Raw genomic sequence first — 23,324 nt, 5'->3', positions numbered from 1 at the left:
AAGAAATATTTCCACTGGAAAACATTCAGTTTTTGAACATCTGTGAGAGTCTTGCAGAGGGCCATCATTTTGTAAAGGTCACCTTTATCCTGATAACAAACGGGAGTTGATCCTGTCACTATTTGCTGAAGACAGTATTTAAGAGTAAGTGAACAGCTTGTCTCCTCGAAGAAAGATGAGCAAGTCAAATTCAGCTAATTATGAATCTCGGTGTCTAACTTGAAATTTACTTTTTTGGGGGGTCTGACACAGATACAACCTTAACGCCTAGGAGGGGGGAAAAAAGGATGAAAAGCCAGCAGGATCTTCTAGCTTCAGAGTGAGGATCTTCTAGCTTCCCCTTTTCTATTCAGCTCCCTCAGAAAAAAACATTTTTTAAACAGTTGCTCCAAGAAGAAACTATTGTTTCACCCCTCCCCAACTTTCTTACACGCGATGATTTTAAGATATTAAACATGATAGGAACTGCCGTTATCTCTTGAGTCTGCTTGGTTTATACCCTAAACCCTTCGACAATTATATTAAGCATGCATGAGGCACACTTCAGAAATTAGATTCTTTTATCTTTATCTATCTATCCAGCCAGAGAAAGGGAAAGAGAAAATGCGCAGACATAACCGATAGCATTCGTTTCCTGCTGCTGAATGCCAGTGTTGTTTATTGCTTAATATTAAAAATCATGATGCTTCTTTTTAATGCTAACATTTTATTTGAAAGAACCCTCCCCAAAATCCCAACCAAACACCCTTACCATTTTATATTTTACAATTTCTTTTTTAGATGAAACAAAAGCCATTGTATCAGGAAACAAAGCTTTTCTACACGAACTTGCATTGAACAGTTGCAGTGTATCCACAACTAGATAATTGACGTTCTGGTCTAAGCAAGAAATACAAGGTCACCCTTTTTCTACTTGTTAATGTCAATGTCAGAATTTTCATTAAAGAAATCCCTAACATTTCAAAAAGTCATTCACAAAATGAACTGCAACATGGTATTTATATGAAGCACTATTTGTAAGAAAAGCAAAACATTGGCCGTGACAATATTTTTTCCCCAAAATGCACATTTCATATGCAGGACTCTTATGTTCGAAACTAAGTTGCAAGTAACGGGCATTAAGCTTTTTCTAAACCAAGACAGCTTTTTTTCTGAATACACGTATCAAGACTTTTCTAAAGCGTAGATTTTAGAGGTTTCTCTTCCGCAAAGTCCAATGCAAAATAATGAAAGAGTTAACTATAGTTAAAGAAAAATGATTCTCAGACACAAATTTAGAAAGGGTCATTATGCTGAGGTGTTTTTGACCAGGGACATTTTAGAGCAAGGCTTTAGAAAACCAAATGTCAGGCTTTTTGCCTTTGAAGACGACAAGGCAACACTTGTAGCATCTAACTGTACTTACAAACTGTCACCTCATATTTTTAACATGTGGTGTGGTTTTGGTTTTTTAATTATTTTGCTCACAAAATGTATATGTAAAGTGAAAAAATTATGTTTAGCATACCCACAAAACCAGACAGACAAGGCATAAACCAGCAAATCACTCTGAACTCACAAAATAATCCAAACCAAACCAGAATCATAACTGACTTATTTGGGTGTGGGGAGGGGAGCTTTAGTAATTTTCTTACCATATTATGCCTGTTAATCATACTCAGGTCAAATTTCTGTCCATTGTCATAAGATAATACCTTTTCTGTATACTCTTCCCAGTAGCTGACATTAACCTCACACAGTGAGGCTGGCACCTGGATGGAGGAATATCATATTATGAAGGTTTTACATATTAAGTTCCTACACATGTCTATTAATTTTCCAAGAAACAATTCTTCACGCTTCTTGTAGTTCATTGCTATCTCCCTGGCCCTGAATTACTGTTGCTTGGGAGCCACTCTCTGTATAAATGACCATACTAGTTAACTGTTCTCCTGTTCCACCAGGGGATGTGGCTTCAGTATTTATAGCAGTACCAGCTTCCAAAATCTCTTGAGACGCAGCTGCCTCTATCACAGTGTGTGAATACACACCGGTCTCATCCTGTATATCTGGTGGTAATTCTGTTACAATGTAATGGGTCGGACCTTCAGAGAAGTTGTCATGAGAATCCCGAACCATGGCTTGAGCTATTTCTTCTGTGACAATGATCTGTGAAATTTCTCCATCAGACTCAACTAAGTCCATGTGCTCACTCTGGACACTGAGGGCATGGCTACCAGCTTCTTGCATTATTATTTGAGAGCCTTCTCCAGCCACCATATGCACAGTTCCTTCCTCATTTACAATGACCTGAGTGACACCTTCTTTCATCAGCTGGTCTGCTGCAGCCGTGTCACATACTGCAAACTGCAGTACTCCTTGGACCATTTTCTTGAAGGCAGCTTGAGCTCTCTCCTGAGATGCAATTAAAGTAGATGGGTGAATGACCTGTGTCACTACTTCCATCGGTTCTATATCTTCCTGAGTCCCTTGAACTTCATGGAACATCTGTATTTCTTGTGACTCGGTGTCATTAGGATTACTGGATAGCTCCTGATTTGGCATTTGCAACAACTCTTTGTGACTAGGCCTGGTTCTGTCGAGGAGTCCAGTTTTGTTTTCCACTTCACCCAGCTCTGTTACAGCACAAAGGAGGGCATCTAATGCTGAGGAGGACTCTGGAGGATGTACTGTAGCTTCTGATGTATCTAAAATGTCCTGTCTCATTATCTGTTGCACCACAGCACTACTGGAATCAGACACTGCATCGATTGGGACAGCCTCCTCCATATCAGTTCCCTCCACAGAGCCTTCTACCACAACCACTTGTGTTGCACCACTTGATAATTGCTCAGTGAGTATTTGTCCTGGAACCAGGCCACTCACATGAGAACCATTTTGACTTGTGGCTATCACTTGCCCATCTTCCGTAATATGCACCACCCTTGCCACCTGACCAGCCATTGCCAAAGTCTGAAGGGTAGCTGCTGCCGTTTCCTCCACGGAGGCATCAATTGCAAAGTCACCATCGTATCCTTGAATAATGATAACTTGCTGCACTTGTTCAGCTGATTGGGATTGTCTTCTGTTACTTCGAAGGACCTTCTCTTTAATTGGAGAAACTTCTCCCAGGGCTGCTGCAGTGAAAGGACTGGTGGTCTCTACAAAGGTCGCCCCCTGACCCTTCAGTCGACATTCGTAGGACTTGGATACAATGCCTAGGAAACAAAAAGTGTCTGTTAATAGGGAATCACGGCAAATATTTGTAGGTCACTATTTCAAACACAAAAAACTTTCCAATGCAATTTTTAAATTTCCCTGGCAGAGAAGTGTAATATGCAATTGAACAAAACCAATTTGCATGTTTTCCAATTTATTTATTTATAGAATCCAAATAATTGCTGCTGTTAACAATTCTGCAGAGCACTAACGATCTGAATTTGTTATTTTTAAAACATTCTGTATTAAGCAGCATACAAATACAGTATACAATTAAAAACCATTAACACCTTTATGAGAAAAATATATCCGTAGTACTGCTCTTTTTGTAATTAATTGTATTTGCCTGTATTACATTAAGCACAGCTGGGTGTGATAATGTGCAACATATCTTTTTCAGTATTCTGGTTTCTTGGTAAATTAATGGCCATGTCTTTGTTTTGATGCGTTAGTTTCCTCTTCATTCCCCCACCCCAGTTCCTTCCCCGACACACCTAACTGATATTATTCGTTCGTCTAGTTAGTTGGAGGAAACATATAGCCTCACTCTGAACAGTGTATGCCGTAAAAATGCCAGCATGGGAATTGTCTCATGATTGTTTTCATATAAAAGCTTCTCAATTTACAAGTAAAAAGATGTTTTTTTCAACTACTGTCTCTGCAAATCTAACCCTGTTTTTGAGAGCCATTGCAACTTCTTGCCCTTCTCATGCTTCATCACCGACTAGGGCCCTACCAAAAAGTCACGTCCGTAAAAAATATGTCACGGACCGACAAATCTGGTATCCTCTTTGAAATCTTCCCCGGGGAGGGGCAGGGCTGGGGGCGCTCCAGCCGGGGCTCCTACTGTGCACTAGGCTCCAGCTGCTTGTTCTGGCAGGGCTAGGGAGGGATAGGACTTTCTCTTCTCCTGCATGGGCCACTCCTGGACCAGGTAGACCCAACTCCGGGAACCTCCCTCAGCTGCAGGAGGCTCCATACCCCCGCCCTGCTTCCTGCCCCCATCACTCCTCAGCCGTGGGGGGAAGATGTCACTATACAGGGAGCAGCCACGGAGTTTCACCCAGCTAAGGGAGGTTCCTGGAGGTGGGTCTGACCCACGTCAGAAGTGACTCCTGTAGGAGAAGAGGAAGTCCCGCCCCTCCCCAGCCTGGCTGGGACTAGCAGCTGGAGCCTATTGCACGGTAGGAGCCCCCGGCTGTGGTGCACCCTGCCAACAGAGCCAGAACTGGGGCAGGAACATGCCTCCTCACTTTTTAACACTGGCATAGTTTGGGGGGCGGGGGCAGCATTGCCCCCCCAAACTTCAAGTCTCAGGTAGGCACAGAGCAGCACCAGCGGGGGTGCACTTCGTGGTGGGGGAGCAGTTATCAGCTGCTCTGTGCCTGGCCTGTAGTTTGGGGGGTAACACCACCCCTTGCTCCAAGCTACACCCATGTTAAAAAGTGGAGGGCATGGTCCCCGCTCCTCTGGTTCCAGTGCTGGTGGCCCCCCCATTTCTACAAAGGTGCCCTTGCCCCCAATGCTCAGGGGTTAAAGGGACCTTGGGCTGGCTGTGTGTGTGGGATCACAGGGCCTTGCGTGGTTGCCCACCCATAAGGGGTGGTACCTCAAAAAGCTATGCACCACCCCCCATACCATGTGACCCTCATGTCTGCGCTGCCCGCTGCTCTTCGGCTGCCCAGCTCTGAAGGCAGTGCCTCTGTCAGCAGCAAAGCAGAAGTAAGGGTGGTAATACCGCAACCCTCCTACAACAGCCTTCTGACCCCCTTCCGCAACCTCTTTTGGGGTGGGATGTAAATATCAGAAACTGTGAAATTGACTATTTTTAAAACCCCACGACCATGAAATTGACCAAAATGGACTGTGAACTTGGTAGGGTCCTACCAATGACAAAGGTTCTGCAGACCAAATGGTGTCCCAGTGACAGCTGTTCAACCCCACCGTGTTGAAAATCATAGAATCATAGAACATCAGGGTTGGAAGGGACCTCAGGAGGTCATCTAGTCCAACCCCCTGCTCAAAGCAGGACCAATCCCCAACTTAATCATCCCAGCGAGGGCTTTGTCAAGCCTGACCTTAAAAATATCTAAGGAAGGAGATTCCACAACCTTCCTAGGTAACACATTCCAGTGTTTCACCACCCTCCTAGTGAAAAAGTTTTTCCTAATATCCAACCTAATATCCCACTGCAACTTGAGACCATTACTCCTTGTTCTGTCATCTGCTACCACTGAGAACAGTCTAGATCCATCCTCTTTGGAACCCCCTTTCAGGTAACTGAAAGCAGCTATCAAATCCCCCCTCATTCTTCTCTTCCACAGACTAAACAATCCCAGTTCCCTGAGCCTCTCCTCATAGGTCATGTGTTCCAGACCCCTAATCATTTTTGTTGCCCTCCGCTGGACGCTTTCCAATTTTTCCACATCCTTCTTGTAGTGTGGGGCCCAAAACTGGACACAGTACTCCAGATGAGGCCTCACCAATGTCGAATAGAGGGGAATGATCGCGTCCCTCGATCTGCTGGCAATGCCCCTACATATACATCCCAAAATGCCATTGGCCTTCTTGGCAACAAGGGTACACTGTTGACTAATATGCAGCATCTCGTCCACTGTAACCCCTAGGTCCTTTTTCTGCAGAACTGCTGCTGAGCCATTCAGTCCCTAGTCTGTAGCGGTGCATGGGATTCTTCCATCCTAAGAGCAGGACTCTGCACTTGTCCTTGTTGAACCTCATCAGATTTCTTTTGGCCCAATCCTCTAATTTGTCTAGGGCCCTCTGTATCCTATCCCTACCCTCCAGCGTATCTACCTCTCCTCTCAGTTTAGTGTCATCTGCAAACTTGCTGAGGGTGCAATCCACACCATCCTCCAGATCATTTATGAAGATATTGAACAAAACCAGCCCGAGGACTGACCCTTGGGGCACTCCACTTGATACCAGCTGCCAACTAGACATGGAGCCATGATCACTAACATGGAGCCCTTGATCACTAATCCGACCTCACTGATACCGTACGCCCCCCCTGGCTTCAGTGCAATTGCATAGGTATAGTTGACTGGATCTTTTGTGGATGCAGAAGACGGAATAGAATCCAGCTCACTCTCACTTAGCTCTGTGGCTTGTACAGGGCTAACCGGTGCAAAAAAAGCAGTAAAATCTTATTTTTGTCACAAAGGTGAGCAGCCAGGACTCTGAATGTATGCAAGGAGCAGGCCTGTTGTACAGGGGGGTATCGTTTTTACATTTCAGAGTAGACGGTCACTTTCAGTTGCTGATTCTTTGAGCAAGTAAGTAGTATGTGCTAATGAATGGCATAGTTGTTTTCCCACCTCAGAGTCCAAGCAAGTTGCTCCTTCACCTGGCCTTGGAGGGTTCAATCTTCCGAAGTACTGAGCCCATTGGTCCTAGTCCCATAAAGCACTGAAGCATGTGCTTAAAGTCAAAGAAATTAATTTCTTAAAGTTAAGCACATGCTTAAGTGCTTTGCTGGATAAGGGCCAAAGTGTTTAGCACCTTGCAGCAGCACCAAGCCTCAACAGCATGAAATACTAAGGTTAAGATCAAGCCAGGATCTCATACACATCACGGTAGTACTTGTGCCCAAAAGACTGGGCCGTAGATGATCTATAATTTTTTAAAACTTCAAAGCTTTGGCTATATAATTACGCTATGGAACACATGCCTGAAGTTAAGCTGAGAGACTGCAGATCAGCTTCAGGAATCTAAACTGGAGTTAGACAAGCTTCTTCATCTTAGCTTGCAAGGCAGGAGAGAGCTTTAATGGTTATCTTCGGAAAGGAAAATTAACAATTTAAACTGTTAAGTATTTCCAAGTGATGTTGCATGATTGATCTGGCACATGCTATTGAATTACATTTTGGCAGGGATAAGCTATGGTGGTATCACTGTTATTTATCCTGCTATGTATTTCTCTCTGTGGGCACTGACGCACAAAAGACCCCCAAACAAGAGACAAATAGGAGGCAGAAATCAATATCAAAGGATAATTATCAAAATAATCTTAACATGTCTATGTTTTATAATCGCATAGGAGTAATTAATTCTCTCAGGAGTCTTCTTTGTTGACATGATACAAGATGGGTCTTGCAGTGATATGGCATGAAATCAAACTAAATCTACAAATCATAAGTATTCATTGGATATAGCAGAAACCACACCATCATTACCCTCAGAGAAAGGTAATTTAGGTACAGTAGAGATCATACTGTCATCATACTTAGGGAAAGGTCTAGTTTGTGTGGGGAGGAAAGAAAAAGAAATGCATCTTGTTCTTAGCCTCTAAAATAAATGCTGTATCTGTGAATCTATGCAACTCCAGTCTTTCTGCTGCAATTGAATGGAAAGTCTCTTGGGTGTAGAGTTATCCAGTGAATTCCTTGCAGCACTGATAATTACGCCATTCTGTCTGCTTACTTAATCTATTTGAATCCAGAGGTGAGTTAAGCCACTTCCTGACCATTAAAGTAAACTACATGGGTAAATAGTGCTGTCACTAAGGGGTGTGATGAAGCTTAACTACACCAACATCTTAACCTCAGCTCAGTGCAACCCCAGCTATTCCATCACAGTTCATAAATGCGATTGCAGGTCCATCTTTTGATTCAGCAATTTAATAACTTCGAGTGCTGTCAGTACTGCTTTGAAAAATGGCTCCTATAAAATGTAACAGCCTCAATCAGATTGTAAAAGATTCACCCACTGAAGATTCTTCCATTTCAACAGTAATGAATTAATGTTGAGCTATGTAGAAGTTCAAGTATCATTTAAACTAATGTGACTCTCCACTGCAACTTTAAATTTTAACTGGACTATGACCAAGAATTTACTGAGAACATCAAGTTCAATTTTGGTGATCTTCATGGTAAATACGAATTGTATACTTTATAGGTTTTCTTTGTTTTGAAAGTGAAGAGCCAAATAGGAGAAATATTTAGGAATCAGTATGTTTTAAGGATTAGTTTCTATTATGACTTTGGGACAATGGGCACTGCTATTCAACATAATATTTTTACATTGTGTAAAGAAAATGTCACATTACTCGACTGTATGAAGAAGCAAGTCACTTGTGTTACTAAATTCAGACTCCCGCTTCAAAAACAAAAAAGGAATGGGGGGAGGAAAGGATGTGCTGATTGTCATGCCAAACACAGGCTAAAATACAAATTTACATTAATATTAGGAAATCTACACTTGCTGATAGTATGTCCTTACAAATTGAAAGGATACACAAACAAACATTCAAAAGACAAAACACAATGATGCAAGAGCTCATATTCAGAAAAATTGCAAAAAGTGTTTCATATCTAGGAGTGCAATGATCAGAGAACTGGTTTCTTTCCAAGAAGCCTGTCATTTTAACAGAGGCATTATTTATCAGCTGGAGTGATTGTTATTTTTTTATTTGAAAATGTCAAGATTTTAGACATTAAATCCATATTTCCAGGTTATTTTAATTCTCAGAGAGCACAAACTTCCCCAAATATGGCTAAAAGATATGCTTTCATGTTTAATATGCTTTTGGGAAACTACAAATAGGGTTTAGTACTTTTTTTCCCTTTTACTCAGTACCTCACTACTTTCTTTTGTGTGTCTGTGTTATTCTTTTGTTACTGTCATCATTTTTCCCCACAGAATAAATATCTTATTCTTTTGTTAAGCTTACATTTAATTAAAATGTACAGGATTTGTGCAGTAAACTCGAATGAAACAAATAAAACAAGGGCCCCTCTCTTGAAGGCATACGTTGTGAATGAAAAATGTCATTACAGACTAAAAAATTTTGCAGTAAACAGGGCCTACAGAGAGAAGTTTCCCCCGTAATGACATCCATAAAATACACAAATGGCACTTTTAGTACCATCCTGAATATGGCATTTTCTGTGCTCTACACACAATCTAAATGGTTTGATCATAGAGCATAATACTCCATTGGGTTTATAGAACAATCAATGTTCCATAAAATGATGTATTTATCCAATAGTAGGCTCAGCAGTTACTGGTGTATGACATTGTAGGACACTGGCTTTGTACTGTTCAGCAGCACACATGCTGGCTGTAAAACTTATCTAACACTACTTCAACAACTTCATCTCATCTGTGTCAAGTAATTTGTTGAAGCCTCAGCTTGGTTTAAAAAAACTTGTAATAAAAATTCATAGAATTTTCAAGAGAATGAAAGCTGATGACAATAGAAAGGTCACATTGTGTCTCTACTAAAGGGGTCAAGGGTCATTTGCAGTTCTAAAACAGAAAGTAGATTTCATGCATCGTGTAGCAGATAAAGATGGCATTAAAGAGACTTGTCTCAGAAAGAAATGCGTAATGTGTTCGGAAAGTCTGTGCTAATATTGTATGTAAACCACTACTTTGCTCTTAACGGGCGTTCCTTTAGATTTCTAAGCCTTTTCCAAAAGTTGCGTTGAGTGACACTACGCCTAACCTACCCTTCACAATGCACTCACTAAAAATGAGGTATTAAATTGTAAAAGAAATAATGGGCTGGTTTGTTACAACAATGGAAATTATCTGTGTTTGTATAGTAACTTATACAGTTATTTTTCCTGATACTGTTAAACTTTTGTGGAGGCTGATATGGAGCACCATATTCAACAATGGTTAATTTTTGTGTACTTCAATTTCAAGGTACGCTTTATCCACAAATACAAATATTTAATATCTATTTAAATGAACACATATTATTAAAGAATGCTAACAAGTCAGAACGACCTTTTAACATCAAAAAATGTGACGTTTCTCATGTGAAATCCAGTAAAATTCCATGATATTCAATGAACTACAACCTTTCAGAAGTTTTAAAAGATAAATAAATTAACTCTCCAACAGCCATCACCAATAGTTTTGCAAGTCAAATCAATATCAGTAATTGCACTAATATTTGGTTCCTTTTCTTAGACAATAATTGTCTCAAAGTTAGTACAATATATTGTATGATATGGTATATCAACTATTCAAAGGCAAGCTTGAATAATTTAGGGCTGATCAAACTCCCCTAAAAGTCCAGAGGAAGTCTCCCACTGACTTTAATAGGAGATATATGAGGTCCTTGATGTACTGTGTATTGATGCATGCTCACAACAATAAAAACATTTTATTTGTAAACCACCATGTTTTCGTTCATTTTAACGTAGTGTACGAATTGGTGTGTGGTGTCCCATTTCTGAAGATTAAAAACAAAAATTGGTTTAGCTTGACTTTTCGCAGACGCCTATCTCTGCTCTTTAAATACAAACCCAGCTCTCTTTATTCTTTTGGATCCTATGGTCCAAGACAGACACAAGAGCCAACGTTTTCACACCTGAGTACCTAAAGTTAGGCACCTTAATAAAAGAGGACTGAAAGTGCTGCTGAGGAGCTCCCACTGAAGATAAGAGCAGGTGTTCAGCATCTCTGAAAATCTGCATATTTTTATTGAGCTGTCTAAACATGGACTTAGGTAAACTTAGGTAGTTTTAGGCAATTGGCCAACATTGTGGCCTAGACGTATTTAGCATATAAAGAAATGAATTAAACATATTCCTAATGGTTATCATTTGAAACTCCATTAATGCACATTGGCAGTCACTATCTTTGTCATTCTAAATATTTGTATTCATATTAATTGCTTCACTGATATGAAATGATGTAAATTGGTAAGAATGTGTTACATAACCTTGTGTACAGGAGCCATTACAGTGTACTGACATGAAGATTCTGTATACCTAAATTAAAATTTACAATGTGGGTTAAACCAAAGTATTTGTAAACTATATAAATATGTGTGAACATAATAAACCAAAATGGCTCTGCAGAAGCTATTATGTTCAGGAAGCCAGTATATACTTGTAACGTAGTCCAAATAAATCCTAATACAGTGGGCCATACCAACTCCATAAGAAACATAAAAATATACCAAAGAATATAAAACTTATACAGTGCAAATGTCATGAGATTTTTTTCCACCTTTTTTAACCATAAAAGATAATTAAATAACAAAAACAAATTTTAAATAACATTAAGAAGTCAATTGAAACCTAAAAATCAAAACTTGTGCTTAAGGTTGAGACTCAAAATATCCTCCAAGGCTTCTAGTTTTGCCTTCAACCCACTCTGTTGTGTTTAGATATTTCAAGGTCTCCTAAGAATTGCTTGAGTACAAGATGATGTTTTAACCTGAAAAGGGGCTTAGAAAGTAGAGCATGCCCTCTCCTGCTGCTTTAAAGTGTGTAAGGACTGCCTGAACTCTTTTTTTAAGTTCATAAATTAAATGGGGATGGAGTTTCTTGTTGTATTTTTATGTCTTATCTATCTTGGAAGGATCTATGGCAATTAAGGAACTAGTGCAATGAGAACCAAAGACTAAGAGCTGAGCAATTCAGATAGGTAGGGATTTTTAGTAAGATTGTTTAAACACTTTGTTTTGTGTTTGGCTTTGTTTACATCCAGTGCCTACTTTACCCTTGGGAAAAGGCTTTCTTTGTTAAAGTTCTAAAATCTCTGTCCCTGCACTTAAAGGTTGAGAGCTAATCTTACACATCTCTTGAGGCCTCTTTGATGTTCTTCATCAGATTTAGGAGAAACCAAAAACACACTTTTGGAAAAACAGAACAAAACCAACCTTTCAGATCTTTATACATTATGAAACAATAAAGACACAAATCCAATTTTTTAATTAAAAATCCTTTACACACCATCTTTAAACCTGCACACTTTGGTCTAAACAACAGCAATTATGTACAAAAAACCTCCACTGATAAGGATAAGAATATACTGTTCCAAAAACAGAATCTCACATAACATAGGCCACATAATAACGGAGGTGTCTTGTGGACCACCTTCCCTACTATTCCCAGATTGAGCAAACCAACTCTCCCCACCCCCGCTTTGTGATTTTGCAAGTTATCTTCTCCATTTGGATTTGTGATCATATAACATTCTTGTGGCAACTTCAGCAATTGCCTGTATGGGAAAGTAATATTAGGAAAGTAGTCAGTGTAGTTTGCTAGCTCTTCCGATGCAATTTAGCAGCTAGAAACAAGGAAGAGAGTCAGCACAGCCAGTTCTTTGTAGACTACCCCCACTAGCCACAGTTTGGGAACAAGGGACATAAAGGTTATCTAGTTTTTCTACTTCAACCCCTTCTACTTCAGCTGGAAAGTGCATTTGTCTCAACAGCACTTTTAAACCATAATCGAAACTTTAGGATGTACCAGCTATGCTTGGCCAAATTGGAGGACTATATTTCTTGGACACAGCCAGCAGGTCAGGCAGCATCAAAAGTACAAAAGCATTATAATTTCTGTCCTGTGGTTGGGTTGTCAAGTGACTGGAAAATCCATCCAGATTTTTTTATAGAGCTAATTCCAGATCTTATTTATTTCATAACACAAAGTTATGGATCACCATTGATCATTAGTATCTCAAGAGGGTTTTATGGTTTTCAAGTATATACACACTTTGAGCCTGGTCTTGCAAACTTTTATTTATCAAAGGCTATGTCTACACTGCACTTTTGTCATTAAACTCTTGTTGCTCAGGGGCGTGATAAAAACAGCCCCCCGAATGACAAAAGTTTTAGTGATGAAAAGCACTGTGGTGTGGACAGCGCTACGTTGGTGGGAGCTGTGCTCCTGACGACGAAGCTACTGCCCCTTGTTGAGGGTGGTTTTATTTTGTCGCCGGGAGAGCTCTCTCCTGGTGACAAAAAGTGGCTACTGTGCGTGCCTTACAATGCGGCTGTAGCAGCATAGCTGCACTGTTGTAAGGTGTGCAGTGTAGACGTAGCCAACGTGAGTGCTGACTGCGATGGTTAGTCTCAGCGGCCAAAGGGACTAACTAGGTAGCTTGTGCAATGTGTCATGTTGGCCCTGGGGATTAAGAATTCTCAAGACTGAGTAGTTTCTTCTAGTATTTGAGGCACATGCATGTAACTCAAAAAAGAACTGACACACAGGATACCTAACATAAAACATCTCAAAAGAATGAGTATACTTTTAAAATTAAATGATACAAAGGACAACTATATTACTCCAGCAGACCACTGAAAAATAAGTATTATCGATTTTATTTCTTTCTTTTGATTTGCACACTCATTCAGTAAAAAAGGAACACCTGTTCATTGCTTGAGGGTGCTTCCTGACACACTTGAAAAGCACAGCAGCTTTAGGTGAGACTGTTTGGTGCTAAATAGAACAATAAGTTTCCCTAATTATTTTTTTCTAGGTAAGGCAACAGAAACTATCACTTATTACTTGGTAGTCATATTTGTGTTTCATTTATAAATGCAACTATGTTACAGAATATTGTCATATCTTTCCAGAGTAAATTACAGGAACTAACCCATTTGTCTTCATTGTAGACACTTTTGCATGTATGATAGAAAACAAACTGCTATTCAATAACTGCACAGAGGCACCATTAAAATCAAATTTACAGTAAACAGAACCTGCAGCTGGGGTAAAACACTAGCTGTTAGTATTTTAATTATCAGCGAAGCTTTCGGAGGTCTAACATCTGCTCATAGCCAAATGACAGCAGCTGCTTGTGTACACTTAAAACAATGTGAATTTCTTCTATAAATATTAAAACAAATCGTATGTTATGTGTTCATCACAGCTATATACCTATTAAGCTGGTTATGTCTATAGGGCATTTTGAACTTCTTTCTTGCGGCAAATTCATAAAGGGCTGACCTCTTCAAAAGAATGAGAGCCAAAGACAGCAAAAATACTTGAGTCTGTAAATTGAAAATGTTTAGAGACAGTACTAGAGGTCACCCTCTGCTAAGATGTTACCAGTAAATGCTAACAAAACATCAGCAATAAGTTTTGATCATTGTGCTCTGTAGTAACTTCAAGGACAGGACTCATCACAATGCACAGTGTCAGGAGTTTAAAGGATGGATTATACTAGAAATTAGAAACTCAAAGAAATAGATGGCAATTTAAAGCATTATCTAGTTAAGCAAACTGCCCCGTTTCAAATATTCAAATTATTTGAAGAGAGGAGTGTACAGTGACTATCATTCTGCTTTACAGACTTCACCAACATTACACTGGCAAGAGCATCCATATCGTTGGAGGTAATCTATGGGGAAGGAGGAACTATGTTGTGGGTGAGTGTTGGGAAAAGGTATTTGAGGTTTGGTAGGAGGTTGCTAGTTAGGATAAACATTACAGCCTGGGCTGGGGGTTCTTAACTTGCATACCAGATGCAGTAGATGTGTCCCTTTGATGCTTCCACATGCTGGGAAGAATTGATTTTATCGGGCCTCTGTTTCTGTGGTAGTGGGTATGGGAAGACAAGGATAGAAGAAGAATGACATCTCACACTGATTACTATAATAGGTGAAAACAAAGGCTGAGATGTTGAATCTTGATTCCTTTGATTTTACCTTGCAACAATTCCCAGAAACAAAGTATGCTTATGAACAAGGATCCAGTTCTTTGTCTTCATGGTGCTTCATGTGGCTAATACATTTATGATTCATAGATTTTAAAGCCAGAAAGCACCAGTACGATCATCCAGTCTGACAGCCAAAGTTGATACCACCCCATGATTTGAAAAAAGGATGAACCCCTTGACTTTGCATATGTAACCAATATGCTGGATCCACTGCGAGTGCAGTTGTTCCCTGAATAAGTATATGGTTCAGCATGAAATGAAGTGAGATCTTGAAGGGGCAGCTGTTGGAGATGGATGAAACCAGTGAGTTTCTTGGCAGCCTTCAGGGAAAATGCTATTAATCTGATTGACCAGTCTACTGATGATTTGGCAGGACTTTATAATATTTTTTTCTGTGCTATTGCTACAATGGCCCCTAAATGCCCTATTCACCAGTTTCAACCTCACAAGGCACTGTGTACTGCAGCAAGTGAAGCAAAAGAGTGTACATTAAGCTAGGGTGCCAAAGTGGGAAATCTTAGGCTGAATCTGACTGATGAATACATGGATTTTTTAACATCATATGCTGCAACTGTGCGGGAGGTAAATAAAGGGTCTTTTCCCTTCACTATAGCATCTGCAAAGTTATGAACAGTGCAATTGGTCAAGATCCTGGTTATTCCTAGCTGCTTCCATTCAGCTCCGAAGTTGCAGTTTTTTGGCTGTGAAGAATTTTCATGTTACATTGTAGATAAAAGCATACTTAACACTGATGAGCTGGAAGAGGAGTTCGCAGATTATGCTAAATTGGGAGGAGTTACCAACACCAATGAGGACACAGAAGGAATGTAAATAAATTAGAAACAGGAGTATAAAATAACAACATGATATTCAGTTTGCAACAATGAAATCTAATACACGTGGGGAAAATAAATCTGAAACAGAAATACTCAGTTGGAAGGAGAAAAAACCAAAAGAATAGAAAACAAACAAAAAACCTTGAAAACTAATGCTGAAAGAGACCTAAGGGTGACAGTGGACAGCAAATTAGATTTTAGTTTGTAACATGATATGGCAGCAAACAAGGCCAGTGCAATTTTGGATTCCATACTCAAAGACATCATGTCACATAGCAGATCATTAATAAGTCCGCTCTATACAGATCTAGTACAACTACACCTGAAATATACCACTCATTTCTCAGCACCTCTCTTTACTAAAAAGATATGGACAAACTGAAGAGAAGTTTTCAGAAATGACCAGAAAAATAATTACAGGGCTGACTTACATGGAAAGGTTAAAAGATTTAAATATATGTATCTCAGCAAAGCAATGACTAAGGGTCATACAGACATGATAGGAGTCTACAGTTTTTGAAGGGTGTAAACCCCAAGGAGAGAAGGGGATTATTTTCTCCCCCTATAGAGAGTGAGCACAATCGGATTTGAGAGAGGGACTAAAAAATTCAAGTTTAATAGCTAAAGGAAAATGTGAACAGAATGAATAATGGAAATCAGAGCTAGAGAAGGCCCATTAGGTTATCTGGACCTTCCAGATGCCAGTATGGGACTGTTCCTGTGGTGGTATGAATTTACTGCACAGCAGCTAGGAGATGATTTAATCTGAGTTATCACTGCTTCTAGAGTAGTTCTATAAAATTCCTGAATTTTCATTGTGAAACAAGGCAAGTTATTGTTCAGTAACTATGCAATTAACTTTTGCCATCAATGTACCTCTGAACTAAAGCATACCCTTTGAACATTGAGCCTCACTGTCTTGCTTCCCCACGACAAAGGATTTGGAATGGCTGACAGTCATCTGGACAAGACTCTCATTCAAGCATTGATTGGTGAGCAACCCTTGCCACCAATGTCATGTCACTTCACTGACCCTTTGTTACTATTTCCCTTTCTAGGGCCTATCTAAACTAGGAAGACAGGTGGTGTTTTAACATTTATTAGCAAACATGTTTTAATTAACCATTTTTAAACACCACTTAGCTCCCAGTGTAGATAGTACTGGGTAATGATGTCAAACCCTGTCTATACTAGGCATTAACTAGTGCTTAAAAACATGTTAATTAAAGCATTTTAGCTAGCACATTGTAAAACACCGCCTATTTTCCTAGTCTAAACCTACCCTTAAAGTGTTGCATGGGGTAGTCACACTCCAACACCAGTGCAGCTAAACCAGTGCAAGCTACATTGCTAGCGCTAATGTATGAAGGCTTCAAGTGTTTTTACTGCCATGTCATGAAAATATGTGGAACTGTTGCTGGAATTTGATACAAAATTTTCTAATGTAACAGATAAAGACTTAGAGGGAAATTTATACGTTTGCCTAAACATTTCTAAAACTAGTGCTAATAGACAAGATTTAAAAAAATATGTGACCTAATTTTCTGAAGTGCTGACAAACCAACAGCTCTGATTAACATTCATGTTAAAGTATTCTAGTTTCAGTGTCTTTTTTTGCCTCCTTCAAACTGAAAATCAGCTTTGTTTAAAAAAAACCAAACACGATTATTAGCACTTTGTTTATAATTTACCTACGGCTACCTTTTAACTGTTTTCATTCTTAAATTTAAAGCAATACATTATTTTACTCACTAAAAGGAACTGCTGTCCTAGCATGGTAACTATAGTTAATAAAATAATTTAGGAGGCATTTTAGTAATGTTGTCTTCTAGGGCGTGTGTGGTTCTGTGAATTAGTGGTTGTCTAAGTCCTAGTACAGATGGACAAAATGCACAAAAGGAGCCACTGTAGTCTGTGATATCAATCATTTATAGATTAAAGCCTTTCTGAGTATAGATTGACATCACAGCTCTGAAGCAACCATTATGAATACTAGCCTTGGGTTACTTGGAGCTTTCATAACTATACCTTTCTGTGCATACTGCAGTACTTCAAAATTTGTTGAGGTTCACCATGGCTTGGCGTACTTCGATGTACCTTGAAGCATCCTTAAAACACCCCAAGCATTCTCTCAGATACTTCCATTGAAATCAGGAAGACTAAAGGAACTGTTATCTCAATGACATATTAAATTTCTTTATAAAAAGTAAAAAGGAATTTACACAGAAGTAACTTAGACTGTACTGGTAACCTAAGATGACAAGTCTAAGGAAATCCAGTTTTAAGTCTAGTAATTTTATCTCTAACACTTCACTGTGCCCAGCTGTTGCTCTCACAACAGAATATAGTTTTATGCTAAAATGTTAATACCCATGTCCCTAAAACGAGGCTCCTAAATACACATTTAGGCATCTAAAAACACCTGGTCTGCTTTTCAGAGGGGCTGATCACATGCACTTGCAACTAAAAGCTGTGCATTTAAAAATAATAGTGGTATTTATCTATCTAGTTATATGGCCCCTTTCACCACACTATCAGTGCAAATCCCAGTCAATATCCTGTCAGATATGAAAGCAACATTATCCTCCTTTTACAGATGGGGAACTGAGATATAGAAAGGGTGTCTTGCCCAATTGATTTTATCACAGCCACACAGGAAGTATTAGAGACAGGAGAACCAGGGCTACCTAGTCCCAGTCCAGTGTCTTAACCATAAGACCATCCTTTCTCAAAGGAGCCAGACTGTCAGCCCTAGAAACTGAAATACTCCAGTTATCCACTGGACAAGTAGAGCATCAGCAGCATCCATGCATTTTTCCCGGTAATGTCCTTCCAATGACCCAATTCTGTTTTTATGAAGAGAGAGTAGTTCATTGTTCAGATATGCCTGAATGAAAAAGGTAATATTGGCATCTCTGCTCAGAATGCAATACCCAATGTGTCCACTCACACCATCTGTATGACTACCAAATTTTGTGAGGAGAACACAAGTTGACTAAGAAATGGTCCAAGTCCACCACGTCAGATGGTAAAGACTTTCAGGCCTCAATTCAGCAGTCCATCCCTTTTCAGTCAAAGCACTTAAGAAAGGGCTTAACTTTAGGCATGTGCTTAAGTCCCACTGATTTCAAGGGGACTTAAGTATATGCTTACATTGATAGCGAAACAGGGGTTTAATTCTTTACTGAATTGGGGCCTCAGAGAGTACCCAGCCTGGGGCATATCAAACTGGTGGCTGAGGCCGTTAACTTAAGCAAGGAGATAGGCCAGCGCTGACTGGTTACAGAATGAGGCAACCACAAAGGTGGCATAAAGTAACTTTTGCCTTGAGCCAAGTACAGCTTATCCAGACTAGAGAACCTGGCCCTAAGCATGTGGAGTGACTGCATGAATACACTGTAAATACATCCATTCAATTCCATGTGAAATACCATCAATTCTAAGTAATGATTAAAGGCTTATTCTTTTTAAAAGGGTTAAGGTAAATGACACAGACTTATTTAGTAATGTGAATGTGTCCAATAAAAATATACCTGTGTCACGTATACTGCTACATTTAAGAGGAGTGTGTAGCAATGTGGAAAATGTCATGTCAGTCAAGTATGGTAAGGGGCCAAAGTGTCAAAAGCCTCCTCTAATTTTGCACTCACAAGACTGGGTATTTGCACCTTCAAATTAGGTAACTGCGCTGCTTACTATGATGCCAAATGAAAGATGTTAAGGTAATTTACTCTGTTCAACGTATTGACCTTTATGGAAATGAATATGGTCCTGTAAGCACCAAAAGAAGTCCATATATAACACTCTGCAGCCACTGAGAATCCTGGAATGAGGAGCACTATTGGCTGTAATATCCTTCCTCCTCTCTTCCCACCAAATATTCCTATGCAGTTGCTTCTGGATGCGAGACCATCAGAAATTGCAGTTAATACAGAATCTGGCTGTTCGCTTGTCAAGTGGAGTTACATACCAAGAGAGCATGTAACAGTGCTGCTCAATGATCTGCATGGACTACCTGGTAATTCACGGGTAGAATTTAAGCTGCTGATTTTAACCTATACAGCCGTAAATGGTTTGAGACCTGGTTACTTGAGACGCTGCCTTTCCCCCCTTCAATACTACCACAGCTGTGATCAGCAGACACACTCAAGCTATGGCCAACCTCTCTTGGTATTCTCCCTTCATAGGGTTGTTTCTATAATGAAAAGCCTACGCTTGGATGCTCTGGCCAATTTACCACAAAAAACACCACTCCCTTCAACCTTCCCCCACCTCAAAACAACAAAAATTATACTGTAGATCTGTAGATTAATGGGCTGATCCTGGAATTTCAACCCAAATGGATTTACAACAACTGCATTTAGACCTGTGTGATTTCAAATAAAATTACTTCTGATGAATTTGAATGCAAATTCACAAAATATTCAAACAAACCATGTTTAAACTTGGCTCATCAGATGCAAATATTGTGCATTAATCAGGGAATACCCATTCATGAAAATAATGAAAACTGACACCAATATAATAAAATCATTACAGGTTCTGGGAACTAAACAAGTCATACCCTTGCTTCTTCTACCTGATTAAATGCTTCTTTGCAGTTTACTTTTGATCTGTAATTCAAAAACAAATCACTTCAGTCTTTGAGCCCAGAACTCTGTAATCTTGCTATGGGGTTCTAAGTCGAAATTTTTGGGGAGAAGAGTTGGGTATAAAAAAAGGCAGGGTGGGAGTGTGTGTGTGGGGAGGGGGGTAAGCAAGAACCACTGAGAACATGGAGCACAGTAGATGAAGCAGTTAGATAAAGTGAGGTTTACAGACTCTACCAGCAAGCATTCATAAAACAATCACATGAATAGCACTGTACAGAACAAAAGGCAATGATGATAAAATTGGGCACTTTGTTTTATAAAGCTGGCACAGATGGGTCTGTCACACTGCATGCTTCATTTTTATGAAACCTCAACCACCTTCACTTTGCATCATGTTTTCAGACAAGGGGTTTAAGTGCAGCAGGGCAATGGATTGCCAATTATTTCTGTGACTATCCCAAACTGAGCCGGCAAAATGAATTGAAATATGTTCTGTCTGATAAATTGGATGCCTGGAGTTGTATCTAAATAATATATATATATTGATGGTTCTCCCCATAACCCCCATTATCCAATTACAATGAACAAATTTTCATTTTCAGTCAAATGACGTAATTCCAGCATGGACGTTTTCAGTGAAATCGTCATATCTGTGCATTAAATTCCTGTCAGTGATCAGACTGAAAACAATACTTCATTCCTCATTTATGCATGTATTGCTAATAATGCACTATATAGTTACCCAATCAATGCAGTTTAAGAAGTTCTTTGATGCAGCATGATCTGCCCCAATTTGTGTATATACAGTATGTGAAATAAAAGGAGAAGAATTTGCCTAATTTTCATTTGAATGACTGCTACAAAAGTTTGGGAGAGCCTCGGCTCCAGCCTGAGCCGAAACATCTACTCTGCAATTAAACAGCCCCCTAGCCCAAGTCAGCCAATACAGGCCAGCCAGAGGCATTAAATTGCAGTATAGACATATCCTTACATGCCCAGGCACATGGTAGGAACACTATAAAGGAAACACATCAGGTTGTGTAACTCCCTCTAGCCAATTGACGAATGGGCTTCATGAGCTCCCAAGGTGGCCACATTCAACTTGCCTTGGCTGAAGGGATGGTTATTCTCACACAGACCCAGAGTGAGAGGACCCTTGTGTGCTAAGCCCTTCTGTCTCTCAAACGTTTAGGCCAAAATTTTCAAATGTGAATGCCTAAAGTTAGGTACATAAATCCATATTTAAGCCCCTATTGGGCATTTGAGGACTTGTCTACATGGCACGGCAAAGCACACCAGAGGAGTATGATTTGTAAAGTGCTCTAATGGTTGTGCTTTAATTGCCCTGTGTAGCCCCTGCTGGCATAATCTAAAAGGTACCTAGTTCATGTGAACATAGTCCTGTAGGCAACCATATCTGTAAGACTATGGTCACATTAATTGGGTACCTTTGAGTTTACGCCAGCAGGGTCTACACTGGTCAGTTAGAGCACAACACGCTAAAGAGCTTTAAAATCACACCCCTCTAGCATCTTTACTAGCACTGTGTAGACCAGCCCTAACTAACACAATGTGGTTCAGTACCTCAGCCAATGTCTAGTCAAGATTGGGTCATGAATGAACCTGAGATGGCTCAAGACATGATTGAAGTGACAATAAGTAGGTTGGGGGAAGCAGCTGGAAGATACGGTGGAGGTAATATCAGTCTCTTTGACTGAAGGAGTACATCTGCTATCAGTTAACAGAGTTGGCAACTGAGGGGTGATTTTAGATCTCCAGCTGCTGTTTGACAATCATATTACAGCAGTGACCCAGTCAGCCTTTTACCATACTTGTCTGGCTAGGTGGGTGTGTACTTTCCTTTTGGATGAAGACCTTGCCACTGTTATCCATGCTTTATACCCTCAGGATCAGAATATTGCAATGCACTCTATGTGGGACTACACTATTCAGAGACTGAAGATAAAATCCTGGCAGCACTAAAGTTATTGGCAAAACTCCCCTTGACTTCAGTGGGGCAGGATTTCATATGGAAGCTAGTTCAGAATACAGCAGCTCACTTACTGAGCAAGGCATCTCATAGGCTGCACAAGACATGAGTACTCTGGGATCTGTGCTGGCTGCCCATTGGTCTGTGTGTGGCATTTAACGTCTTGGTTATGACCTACAAAGCCCTAAATAACTTTGCGACTGGCCCACCTGAGGGACCGCCTCTCTTCCCAGGCCATAGTTAATGCTACAGTCAGCAGAGGTGTTCAAGTTCCTTACGAAAGAGTGGGGGCTGCTGGCCAGGTATGTTCTATGAGGACTCCAGCACTCTAGAACTTATTTCCCAACTTGGTCCAAAATAGCCTGAGTTTGATGACCTTTGGGATATGCAGCAAAATACATCTCTTTGGTGGGGTTTTTGGAGAGGGTCGAGAGTATGGAATTTCATGGAACAATGAAGGAGTTGAAAAGTGCTTTTTTGCTCATGGCTGGTTGGCTGAGTTCCTGTCTGACTGATTGTTGAACGTTCCTGCGGTGGGGGTTGCTGTAATGTTAATTGAGTGTTAGGCTGCCTAGAGCCTTGCCGAGGCATGCATTTTTTTTTACAACTGTATTTACATTGAAATAAATAAAAATATAAGAGGGACCTGATTTTCAGAGGTGATGAGTACCCACCACTCCCAGATCTGGGACCCATTGTGGCAAATACTGTAGAAAAATATAGGAAGACATAATAAGGTCAATTTTCAAGTTTAACGGAATATCCTAATCCTGCTTTTGAATGCTTACATTGGCATTTAGATGCATAAATGTACTAAATGCCAATTTGAACACTGAAATGTGGATTTAGGACTTTATATACAAGCACCCATCTTTGAAAACAGAGACAGCTTGTTCAGGGCTTGCCCATTTAGCCTGGATAAATCCTGTTCCTGTTTTAAAAGATTTTTGTCACTGCAGTGCAATTTTGAAGCAAAGTGGTATGTTTGGTGCTCTCATTTGCATGACAATACCCAGAATGCTCTTCCAGCTCACAGCTATTTCTTAGAAGTACTGACATGTTTAAGCTTTGAAAATAAACCTATCATGTGGGTGCGCTTGTATGTGCCTTAATTTTTCCCCTACAGTGTGTGTGTTATAAGAAGAAAAAGTAAAGTATACAATCCATTACAGGTAACCAGACCAACTTGCACTTGATAAACACCAATCAGTGATCAAAATTACAGCTGGTAGTTTGGCAAGTGTCTAACAGAGTCATTGATTAACTGATCAACTGGTTCCC

General features: G+C 39.9%; 1 protein-coding gene across 1 annotated transcript in view; it reads right to left on the bottom strand.

The window, feature by feature from the left end:
- Nucleotides 1–706: 706 nt before the first annotated feature.
- ZNF407 (zinc finger protein 407) overlaps nt 707–23,324 on the bottom strand; it is a 462,307-nt gene continuing 439,689 nt past the window's right edge. The window contains exon 9 of the mRNA XM_084621975.1: nt 707–3,197. Within this exon, the coding sequence (XP_084478101.1) occupies nt 1,834–3,197 (1,364 nt within the window). The 3' untranslated portion in view covers nt 707–1,833. The remainder of the gene's footprint in view (nt 3,198–23,324) is intronic.

This window comes from Lepidochelys olivacea (assembly GCF_965140295.1).
Source record: "Lepidochelys olivacea isolate rLepOli2 genome assembly, chromosome: 2".
Lineage (NCBI taxonomy): Eukaryota > Metazoa > Chordata > Testudines > Cheloniidae > Lepidochelys > Lepidochelys olivacea.
Note: the sequence above shows the minus strand (reverse complement) of the source record. Positions and strands in the feature narration are given on the sequence as shown.